This window comes from Pleurodeles waltl, chromosome 12 (assembly GCF_031143425.1).
Source record: "Pleurodeles waltl isolate 20211129_DDA chromosome 12, aPleWal1.hap1.20221129, whole genome shotgun sequence".
In the NCBI taxonomy this organism is placed as follows: domain Eukaryota; kingdom Metazoa; phylum Chordata; class Amphibia; order Caudata; family Salamandridae; genus Pleurodeles; species Pleurodeles waltl.
In genome coordinates this window covers 87,707,458-87,719,954 of record NC_090451.1, presented here as the reverse complement: position 1 = coordinate 87,719,954, position 12,497 = coordinate 87,707,458, and the positions used below count along the sequence as shown (strand labels likewise).

General features: G+C 41.6%; 1 protein-coding gene across 4 annotated transcripts in view; it reads right to left on the bottom strand.

Moving 5' to 3' along the window:
* RANBP3 (RAN binding protein 3) overlaps nt 1–12,497 on the bottom strand; it is a 380,969-nt gene that overhangs the window by 298,677 nt on the left and 69,795 nt on the right. For 2 of the 4 annotated variants that reach the window (XR_011199903.1, XM_069217335.1), the window contains exon 2: nt 7,138–7,245. The exons of the other annotated variants lie outside the window; for them this stretch is intronic. Coding sequence is in view for 1 of the 2 variants with exons in the window: in XM_069217335.1 (XP_069073436.1) it covers nt 7,138–7,245 (108 nt within the window). In the remaining variant the exon portion in view is untranslated. The remainder of the gene's footprint in view (nt 1–7,137; nt 7,246–12,497) is intronic. 4 annotated transcript variants of the gene reach the window in all.

Here is a 12,497-nt window from a genome sequence, read left to right as displayed (position 1 = left end):
CTGTCATTCTATTCTATCTGTGATTGAATTGGGAAAGTTTTGGCGAGAAGCTGCATCGATAACCAAATCTGGACATGGATGACCTCATAGATAGGCTGCAGGAGAAACAGGAGCATGACATATCTTCTCCAGATGGGGGAACCACTGCAGGAACAGTCACTGCTGTTTTCCTTAAGTTAGCTCTTTTCTACCAGACAACTCCATAATAGGAACAAGCTGTTGCTTATATTAATAGGAACACTGCTTCTCTGACAATCTCAAGGAAAAGCCACATTTATTTGCCACTCTTTAGTGTGTGGAGCATTTAATTGTTATCTTGAGCAGTATCCCCTTGTGATAGTTTTTCCTGTCCATAATATGAAGTGCATTCAACCAGGACGAAGTGACTGGAGTATCATCTGACTTAAAAGGAGAAAGAATCTTCTTAAAAGTTGAAAGTTTGTTGTCGGCGACTTTCAGATGGAGCATTCACAATATGTCTGCCAATGCCAATTTTCATATCATCCTTTCAGGGAAAGGATGAAAGAATTATAAAATGGGGGCTTCATTAAAAGGTTATTTTATTTTCTGGAGCAGATCTAGATTAATAGGTGCTTCCTTATCTCAAGCACATCCACCTGATTCCTCTTCTGCGCCATTTCAATTGAAATCCTCAGAAGGAATTACTTACAGAATTGTCTCCCTGAAATCCTCAGAAGGAACTTCTCACAGAATTGTCTCCTGGGGAATGGGCAAAGTGTCTCTGAACAAAGATTTCTTCTGAGGAAAGGCTGGCATTATTCTAAAGGCTACCAAGGTCGAGAGGAAAAGACGACGAGAAAGAACCCCCTGCAAATCAGAGGCTGCAGTTAGGATACACCAAGTGGAAGGAAAAATGCTCCTTCTGTTGACTCCCTCAAACTGTATCGGACTTACAAAATCCTAGGTACTGGGGCCCTACTGGTACTGGGTACATCAATCGTATCGGTTAAAGTATGGGTGCTTGTTAAACAACTGAATGTTCTATTAAACACTCTTTCTGGGTGTATGCCCATTTCAATAATGTTTATAGCTAATATTACATGACTGACATTTTTAGTACGACAACAGGGAATATTTCAGGCATTTAAATCTTTAAAATGTCCACTGTTTAAGAACCATTCTCTGTTCAAACAATTCATTGATGAGTTACTGCCTAAACAAGAATAGCTTGTCCTAGGTATAATAATTCTGGCTATCAAATATTTTGAATCAAAACAACTCCAAAATGTCTCCCTCATAAAGGGAGCACTCCACATTCTGGATTACACTGGCATTTAGTTCACACTTTAAAACAAAAAAAAAATTGTGTGGTATTAACAGAAAGGGCAACAAGACTGGAATATTTTATGCTCCACTTTTAATTTGTGACAATGCCTCAGTGTTAATTTCCTCAGAGAAGAGGCATTGCCCTATTCACCATATCCGATTAAACACATTGCAGCTCAGGAATAAGAAGATACAACCAAAATGTTCTCAATTACAGCTTTAAAGATGAGTCAAGAAAGTTTCATAGATGCATGTTATGCAGCATTTTATCAAAAAATGTTCTGTGTACATTTGCTCTAACATGATAGCAAAATATTCAAGTTCAGGCTGCATAACGATTTTTAATTTAGAATTACAAGAATACACAGAGAAATAAGTGATGTTTGAGTATGGCAAGCCTAGTCACCCATCGAAGATTAATGCATCATGTGAGGCATACAGTGCTTTAAGGGTGGAAAAAAAGCATAATACACCAGGAAGGAAAATTACAGACCAAAGACGTTAAAGGGGTGATAGGAAACATATGTTACAAGTGAGTAGGCACAGTACAGAAACTGGCGATGAAGAAATAATGCCAGATTCAGATACCATTTTTGGGAAGAGGAAAACTACAGTACTAGCAGATTCGGGTTGTCCATATTCCCTACATGTCAAAATATTAACTCAGGTGGGATTTTAGAGACTAAAAAAAAAAAAAAAAAAAAAAAGAAAAAGAGGTTAAAGCCAGATGATATTAATAGTGGTGGTTTGTTAACGAAAAATTCAGGACATGCAGTAACTCAAAATGTGTACTGAGCCTATACCGAACTAGACCCTAAAGCTCCTACGCGAAACCTTAACTCAAAGATAAATTTCCTTCTTATTTCCAACGGAACAACAGATTTAAACCTGGAGCCCAGATATTAACCTGGGTAACTTAACCAATCACTCCACATAAATCGGAGTCATTGCAAAATCACAACTAACAGAAAAGGTACCAGCTCAGGCCTGATGGAAGAAAACCTTAAACCCAGCAAACTTCAGAACAGTTATACATATCCTACATCTCTACCTAATAGAGGTAACAGTTTGCTCATAAGCTGCACTAACAGCACTCCGGCACTTCTCAAAGGCATTTTATGGTGGTGCCAGATTTATCATACATTTGAGAAAGTGCTACCAAGTAATCCCAGCTCTGATGGAATTATACTGGCCCACACTCCAAGCCTGATAATCTTTAAAACCGGTTGAATTTCGTAATAGCGCCGTGCTAGGAGATCTCTATGTTCAGCACCACGCTAATGACTTCTTCGGCCAAAGAGGAGCATCCCGCTGGGGCCCCATGTATAGAGAAATGTTTTAAACATGTATATTTGAACATTTTAAATGCTGTTGTGGAGGTGGGGCACTATAGATACAGCAGAATGCCCGAGTGCTCATCACAATCACACTTTACTAGGATCCACACCAAGTTTACAAAATTGCTTTATGAGCTGCAGAATCAATTCACACTGACTGGTCTGTGCAAGTTCAATTCTGAAATACTGGAGTGCTTAATGAATCCAAGCAGACTTTACACTTATTTAAACAGTCGGGATCACACGTCAGGTGCTGTAAACCCTTGGGGCTCGCGGCACTGCATGAATGCAAACCACATGTTGGGTGACCTTGCGGATGACTCTCAAATAAGGAAAACTGTAGAACAAATAATTCTTTAACCATTAGAGCGGCAACTTTTCTTACACCTATCTAACTCCAAGCCATCATCCCTTTAGTCTTACTTCGACTCACAAATACCAGCAGTCGGTTCTTCTTTAAACCCAGCACGATGGCCATTCACATAACCAAAAACAAATCGGATGTTCTTTATTCTCTTGCTTCAACTACCAGGTTTCTGGTCGTTTGGTTTTAACATTTAGAAAGTTTTGTTATTCACTGAAGATTAAATGTTCTTAATGTGAGAAATTCATCCTCATTTTTGCATACCAGTTTCTGGCTTTTGCTCGATCTTGGGTCAAAAACATTAAATATTATTGACAAGGAGTAATGAGAACAATTATTCTATCCCTAGAAGAGGACAGACTGTAATGTACACAATATTGTGTAACAAGTAATTAGTCCTGAAGATTTTCTGTAGCTTTCTTCCCGAAAGTATGCATAGTACAAGAACCTCGTGATCAAGTTACTGTTTCTTTTTAATTTCACTGACATACAAATCATTTGACCGCAATTATATTGCAACCGTGCACATTCGGTGGAAGATAGTCCTATAGATAACTACTGCAAAGAGATTGATCAATTTCAAACAGATTAAGTCACAACCAGCACTTGATCTAACATACCAATGGGTCAAGAACATTTCCGTCATGCCTACTTAAGCTTTAAACTACAGTATTCTTAGGCGGCATAAATCGGTAATTATTGTTCTTATAGCACATCTTAAGCAACTAAAACCCCTTTTCACACAAATTCAAAGCACTTCTAGAGTGTAAAGAACGGTCTTCCTTTAGCAAGTAGGAGCACTACTGATTCACAAGTTGATCAGGACACTCATGTGAGCCTGCCTTCAGTGCGTTATAGTACCTGATGGAAAGAGGTGCAAGACAAAGAAGGGAAGCGTATTACTCCTGAATATATGAAACAGACGGGAGCAGTAAGTCCACAAGGTTAGAGTTAAAGTGCTCTAGGAGTCCTTTATTTTGCTAGCAACACAATCTGCATTGCCTCTGGAAACAGGTAATATACAGTCAGTGGGAATAGTTCTAGTAACGAATGGGTGGTGGGGGGACACGCCGAACCTAGCAGCTTCAACAGCTTGCTCCAGAATTTCCTTTTTTATTTCCAGATTTTGCCAATATGTATATAGTGGGGTCTTTGACGCAGTCGCCTCAAATCCAAAGTAACCATCAGTAAATGATAAAGTGATTAACAAACTGGCATTTGTCTGCAGCGAAAATACTGAAAGAAGCCCCGACACTCTTGGTAAAGCATGCCGCCTTGGGAGTGGATTACTGCGGTTTAAAAACTGGACAGAAAAAAACAGACCTAAACAATAAACTAAATAAAACTGCCTGGAAAGGGATACCCAAGGACGCACAGACCATAAACAATGACAATGTTCACAACTAAACGTCAATCCCAATACTGCCATGCCAATGCATCAGCCACAGAAAATCGGAATGAGACATATACGGTCGTGACATAAAAGTACACGGGCAAAAACAAAGCAGAGAATGCCAAGAGAAGTATGCCAGTGCCAATCTATTTATAGATTATGATGGCAGGCTTTCAAGAAAGGCACTGTTACCCATGTAGGGATTACCATTACTCACGAGAACGCAAGCTAGGAAAAGCAGCAACGCCTTCTGTGCTTCGCAATAACAACAAGTATAGGCAATGGCAATAGGTTTCGCCTTTATTTTTTCTTCTGCATTCTATCCCACTATCTAACTGGATTATAAATATTAGAAAAATGTTATGTTTGTTTAAATTTGATACCTTTAATAGTTGTTTATGTTCTGATGTATGTTGAATTAATAAACTATTAACGGTTTATCAATTTTAAACTAAACATTCTAACATTTGTCTAATATTTATAATCCAGTAAGATACCATGCAAAAGAAAAACCAAAGGCGAAACCTATTGGCAAATTGTCAGGCAGACCTGTATCGCCCAGACTCAGGTTTTGACACTGTGCTTGACGGGTGAGCTACACAAGAACGTGGCACGCCATGAAATAATTTTTAAGATGTGAAAACTTTGATTGCAAAAGTAATCCCAGATGCTTCAAAGTAATGTGGACCTTACAAGCCAGCTAAAGTATTCCAAGGAAGAAAATGGAATGTGTCATGATGAACCATAAATATTCATAATCATGACAGGATTGCAAAGTATACTTCTTTCTTTAAAACATATAGGGGTCATTATGAGTTTGGTGGACAGTTTTTACCCCCGCCGAACTTCCGACGGGGAGGTTTCCGCCACACAGGCTACCTCCCTGTCAGCCCAATTAGGAGTCTCCCGCTAGGTCAGTGGGCAGAAACCTAAGTTTCCGCCAGTTGGCGTAGCGGGAAACAGGCTACAGCATTGTCTACGGCTCGTAATCGAGCTGGCAGCAATGCTCTAGCAAGCAGGGTGCACCAGCACCTTCACAATGTTCACTGTCTGCAAAGCAGACGACAGTGAACATTGCAATGGTGCTGGCCAGGGTGGCCCCTGTACTACCCATGCCAAGTGCATGAGCAAAGCAGGGCTCCCCCTGAAACCACTGGCGGAGAATGGGGCCGCTTCCCTGGCAGATTAGGACTCTTGCCACCTCCAGACCACCGAGATCTTCGATTCTGGCGGAGCTTGCAGTTCCTTGGCGGCCCAACTGCCAGGTTTGTAATGTGGTGCTCCAACCGCCATCCCAGAGTCTGGCTGTCTAGTGACCGCCAGACTCCTAATGATCCCCACAGCGTGGTCATACCTTTCATCTTTAATGTTTCCGCTGTTGCTTTATTGTGTTTTACTGGTCATGCTTCCAGCTTTAGGGTAGGAATAAGAGCTTCATAGAGGGCAATTTTCAACACCCAGGAGAAAGACGGCAATGAAAGAAGACAGCATGAGGTGATGAAAGAAGACAGCGAAGACGGAATGCAACTAAGAAAGAAGACTGCATGCAGAAAAAAAAAAAAAAAAAGTATCTTCAGCATCGTAGCCAAAGAAAGCTTAGAAAGAAGTCGACAAGCAGCGAAGAAACAAGACGGCAAGCAGAAAAATAAAAGTACCTTCTGCTTCATAGCCAGAGAAAGAAAGACTATGGCGGCAAAGAAAGAAGACGGTGGCAAAGAAAAAAAGTACCTTCAGCGTCGTGGCCAGAGGAAGGACACTACGCAGTGTCCAGTGGCAAGTGACACGGAAGGTACTTGGTCTGGAGGCAACACAAAGGCATGGGGGGCAAAGAAGAGAGCAGGAAGTGAAGCTAACGTGTTGGACAGTCAGAAGCATGTAAGTCAGAGCGACGTTGGACCAATTCAACTGTAAGTTCAACTTACTAAAGGCCAGTTTCTAAGCCCCTTTTAAGCTTTTTCTTTTATCAACAAAAGATTTCGCAAGCACAGGGCACAAGTGCAGATGAAACCTAAAAATGTTTGAGTGTTCCTCCACAAAACCTTGAAAAACTAGTAGTGACAAAGACAATAGGTAAGGGTTTGTCCTTCATATACCACTGTCTTAGTATAGATGCTAAATGTGAACCAAATAAGTAGCTTGAGGTTTAGCACGCAACCAGGAGATAGCTTCACTCAGGGCTGCAAGCAGCAGACTTCCCGATTCCTTAGAAGAATATTAAGCAATGTAACCTTTCCATTATAAATTAAAGACCAAAAGTATTATTTTATTAAAAATGAAAGAAACCTCTTAGAACAAATATTTCAGAACTGATAGCTGTAGTTCAGGACTAATGGCTATAAATCAGGTGTACCGAAAACAGATCCCGGAGGAAGGAATTTACTACTGAAACATTTTAGTGTAAACAGAACTCATTTACATTTTTAGTAGTTTTCCAATAAGACTGGTGTGGATTAGGCTTCCCATATCTCAAGTGGGTTCTCATGCTGTAAAAATGAAAAAAAAAAAAAAAAAAAAAAAAAGAAGGAGTAAAGAACAGAACAGTAATATTTCAATGGGATGTCAATAGGTTCTCAGTGATGGCCTGGTGCATACATTTCTTGCCAAGTTTGGATTACTTCTCTCCATGAAGTTGAAAACAGTGCAGGGCGATTCAAATTGGAGCAGCAAAAATCTCAAAATTGGATAGTGCTCCCAGGGGATAATGCCCACTATTAAGCAGGTGGCAACATTAACAGCTAACACTTTTATGAGCTCACCTGCTGACGTGTCCTCCACAGTGACCTTCACTTCAGGAAATACCATTCCGCAGGAGCTCACTACAGCTTCATCTGTTCTACTCTCACCAGTTGGGTCAGGCTTCTCCACTGTAGGTGCACAAGGTATCTCCTCTCAGTCTATTCTCTCCATAGCAGGCATTAAGTAATTAAAAAAAGATTATCTTGCCTACACCTATATCTCAGTAACGCTGAAACTACCTCAAAATGCAAGATTTGGAAAACAGCTATCCTATGAAGTATTCAATAACTGAAGGCCACATACATTTATATAAATTTACAGTTATGAAATACCCCTAAAAGTAAAAAAAATTCTGCATATTAAAGTTATTTTAAAAAACATCAAATACACAAGGTCAATACAATAATATTTTGTGAAATTCTACAGATATCTACGGGAAATTATGCTTCTGAGACCTACTTAATGTTATCAAGGGGCAGTACCTTTATGACATCAATACTGCAGTGCTTCATATACTAAGTTAAAGGTGCACTGCGAAGTAATTTACAACTGAACAGCTAAAATTACTTATTCTGTAACAATGTCCCAAATATATAGCATTTTTTCAGAATCTATTCTTACTGACCTGCAAATCCCCTTGTGAAAAACATTTAGAAGAACAAATAAGCATTGTGAAAGTCAGTGGGTTTCCCTCTTTGTTGTGTGTGGAAATGGTAAACTGGCATGTTCCAATGCCCCAAGTGGCACAGTGCATGTAAAACCGGCACAATTACTTTTTTTTTTTTTTTTGGCCCTGGTGCTGCACTAATCTTGTCTATTTGCAGAGGCCTAGGCCTGTCCTTGACAACACAAGGTCCACGACCTGTCCGGGGACCTTTGTGTTGGTTGAGGTAAGGGTGTCACACGAAGCATTCCCTTATACTGCATATCAACTAAGGATTCAGTTCATCATGTAAAGCGATAGTATAGTATTTTATGGCGCGTAGAGGTAAAGGGTGATATTTATCAGGAATCGGGTGAGGGTAGAGGTGAATGTTTTTTATGAACTGGCTTGACAGAGAAGCTGTAGTTGGAAAATTATTTTAGAATCATCAGGAGAGAAATTTAGATCCACCCAAATGCTGAGAGCCAGGAGTACATGTTTTGTTTGCGCAGGCGTTGTGTGGTTTCACAAAAAAAAAAAGCTTTTCCTTCACGCAGGTATGTTCATTTTGCTTATTTATTCACCTGCTTGAGCATGAATTTTCATGTCCATATCCATGGCACTGTAATGCTATTAAAGTGTCTTAGGTAACTAGATAATTTATGCTGTTTTCCTACATGCCCCTCCCCCCAATTTATATCGGATTAAAGCCCGGGGTGGTCCCCAGGGCTGCGGGAGGCTGTGCTGCCTCCCTACCCCAGGCATTATATTGGATTAAAGCCCTAGGGAGGTGGCGGTACCCGGGGCTGCAGAGGTTGCGCTGCCCCCACATTCAGGATAAATAAAAGCCCAGAGAAGGTAGGTGTTCCACAGGGCATCAAAATGCCCTAGGAGGGGAGGGGGCCCGTGCGCCCTAACCCCTTTGTTTATTTGAAAATGCCACAGGATTTAACCCACCTAGGGGACTCACAAGGGCGGGCTCCCGTGCTTGATTTTGTAAGCAATTTTTGCCTTGGAGGGGGTCCCTCTGGGTCCCCAACACAAGAGCCAAGGGGTCAGGTGCCCCTACCCTGGCTCCTTTACTTTTTTCACACTTTTTCTGGGGCTTGGCGGAAGCAGAGTCCAAAGATGGCTGCCAACCAATTCTGGTTTGAAGTGTTGGCAGCCAATCAGAGCTCTGCAGCTCCATGCACAAGCTCTTCTTATTTGCAAATTCGCCTGGGCAAATCTACAGCCCTAGATATACAAATGTATTTTCCCTTAAATATCTCAAAAATTACTGAACTAATTTACATCAAATAACCAAGAGCACAATCTGCAGAACAAAATCTAGCTTTCTGCCAAATTTGGTGAACTTCCATCAAGCAGTTTGGGCTGTAGTCGTGTTCAAAACTCCTATGGGAATTAACATGAGGGAAACATTTTTTAGATGACTCTCCCCCACCACCACCACCCTCTTTTCTTGGCCTCCACTTGACGGCTCACCCCGAAACTTCCCATGCGCAACAAGAATCAACAGCACACTTTTTTTGGAAAATTTTATAAAGATTCGTCAAACGGTGAGAGAGAGAGACACACACACACACACACACACACACACACAAGTAGTATGGGTTTAAATTATAATTTTCAAACATCCATCTCAGTGAGAAAGGAAATTCAAAGATATCTGTTACAGCCCAGGCCTCAAAAAAATCTACTTGCCCACTCGCTATGGCGAGTCAGATTTTATCAGGTCCAAATATATTTAGGACATACTCACCTGTTCTGGTGAGTTGACAAAGAAAAGGTATTCTATTCACTCAGGAAGTGAGGGAGCAATAAAGATCCATTTACATCTTGTTTTTATCTTGTCACATTTTCTCGGTGTTCAGAGACAGAGGTGAGAAGTCATATTACTTTTCCGACTGCAGAGTTCAAGGATTCTTTAAAGTGAACTGTCTGACCGGCTTTACAAAGAGTGTAAAATGAAAGGCTGTAGGGTGTCAGATTTTTCTTAACACATGGCATTTTAATAGCTAGTAAGTCAATTGTACAAACATTACAAAATATATTTCAGTAGTTGTGAAAGACCAGTTTTGAACTTGTGTGATGAAAAAATATTTTATTAGGATGAAAACAAATCAGAACACTTTACTTGGTGATGTGCAAATAATTAATGTTTTCTGAAACCCAGTTTCCTCATATTATTGTTAATATACTATATGGTTTTGTCGTTAAAGTTGCTAGTTGGTGGGAAGGTTTTTGGACATTTCAAAGGGAAATTTACTGTCTGTAAATGACAGTGTGCTACCACATCATGCTTTACTATACATTTATTAAAGGTGAGTGTTTAAATATGAACTGAAAATCACTTCTGCCCCTGCCCTGATGGCAATGCTATTAATAAAATAAAGTGAGAGGTAAGTCATGTATCGTTTGTACCCTATATGTGGGCTAGGTTCATATGGAGGAAACATTTAGTCTATTTAATCAAGCAAAAGTTTTTTTGTACAGCTTAAATACTGAACTCAAATATTTGAAGGGGGGCTCATATCTGAGAATGAAGAAAAGGGCGGCTCTGTAAAATAAAATATTCACATAAAATCACACAATCTGAGACCAGTTTATGGCTCAAGTACATTTCAGTAAGGTTGAGTAGATTATTCAAGTTACTTGACCTGCAGGTCTAGTAAAGTTTTTATGATTTTGAGGCCTGCAGCCCGATAAACTATTTATTTAGATGAGTGTATTGCACCACTGTTTTATTCTCATGCTGGGAAAGCAACAGACTGGAACTGTAAATGTATGGGATAATGATTACATGAATTGTAATTACCTGAGTATTATATCTGCAAGTAAATTTGTTTTACATCACTGATGTGACAATGAGACTCCCCTCAGTTGCTTTATCATATTCAGGGGAGCCACTGTCGTAATTATATGGAATAACAATAATTTAAATGATTGCAATAAACTGTGTTTATATCAGAGAATTAATTTATTTTTTAATCACTCTTGCAATAAAGAAACTGCACTCAGTTGTTAGAATAATTTTGTCTGCAAAAGTCCATTTTGAATGTAATATTCCACACGCTGATTTCAATAACTGGAAACCCAAGCATTAGTGAACAGAAATGTTCATGCAAAACTGTTTGGGAGCTTGATCAGTAATGCATAACAATTTAAGACTACTGACAAGTAACAAGCATTGTTAAAGCCAATATTTCACCCCTAAGAGATGATGTCTTAGCCATGCTGTACACCAGTATGGCTGATGGTCAGCATGGCTAAAAGTTAGTGGTATGGGGTGGGATAGACTGGGGTACAGTGGAATAGGGTTGATTGGGGGGGGGGGGGGGGGGGGGTAAGAGTGAAATGGGTTAGGTTGGCATAGAGTGGAGTGGGGTTAGAGTGGAGTGATTGGGGCACACTGGAATGGGTAGATAGGAGTGGGGGAGTTGGATAGATGAGCATGGAAGACTGCAGTGGAGTTGGATAGATTGGAGTGGGTAGATTAGAGTGTTGTGGATTGGGTAGACTGCAGTTGGGTCAATAGGGTACTGTGGAGTGGGGTAGGGTGACTGGAGTTACATGGATGGGGTGGAGTGCGTTAGACTGGAGGGTGCTAGATTTAAGTGGAGTGTGTTAGATTGGGGTAGGTTGGAGTGTAATGAAGTGAGAGGGATTGGGGATGAGTTAAGTGGAGTAGAATGGGTGGATTGAGTACAGTAAATGGAGAAAGAGTGGGATATCCTGGTTTGCAGTAGAGTGGGGTGGGGAGGAGCCGAGGGTGGGGGGGGGGGGGTAGAGCCGAGGGGGAAGGGGGGGGGGGAGGGTAGAGCCGAGGGGGAAGCGGGGGGGGGGGTAGAGCCGAGTAAAGTGGGGTATGGTAGAGCCGAGTAAAGTGGGGTATGGTAGAGCCGAGTAAAGTGGGGTATGGTAGAGCCGAGTAAAGTGGGGTATGGTAGAGCCGAGTAAAGTGGGGTATGGTAGAGCCGAGTAAAGTGGGGTATGGTAGAGCCGAGTAAAGTGGGGTATGGAAGAGCCGAGTAAAGTGGGGTATGGAAGAGCCGAGTAAAGTGGGGTATGGAAGAGCCGAGTAAAGTGGGGTATGGAAGAGCCGAGTAAAGTGGGGTATGGAAGAGCCGAGTAAAGTGGGGTATGGTAGAGCCGAGTAAAGTGGGGTATGGTAGAGCCGAGTAAAGTGGGGTATGGTAGAGCCGAGTAAAGTGGGGTATGGTAGAGCCGAGTAAAGTGGGGTATGGTAGAGCCGAGTAAAGTGGGGTATGGTAGAGCCGAGTAAAGTGGGGTATGGTAGAGCCGAGTAAAGTGGGGTATGGTAGAGCCGAGTAGAGTGGGGTATGGTAGAGCCGAGTAGAGTGGGGTATGGTAGAGCCGAGTAGAGTGGGGTATGGTAGAGCCGAGTAGAGTGGGGTATGGTAGAGCCGAGTAGAGTGGGGTATGGTAGAGCCGAGTAGAGTGGGGTATGGTAGAGCCGAGTAGAGTGGGGTATGGTAGAGCCGAGCCGAGTGGGGTATGGTAGAGCCGAGCCGAGTGGGGTATGGTATGGTAGAGCCGAGCCGAGTGGGGTATGGTAGAGCCGAGCCGAGTGGGGTATGGTAGAGCCGAGCCGAGTGGGGTATGGTAGAGCCGAGTGGGGTATGGTAGAGCCGAGTTGAGTGGGGCAGACTGAAGTGGGGAGGAGTTGGATATATTGAAGTGGATTTTGAAGTAGAGTGGGGTAAACTGGAATGG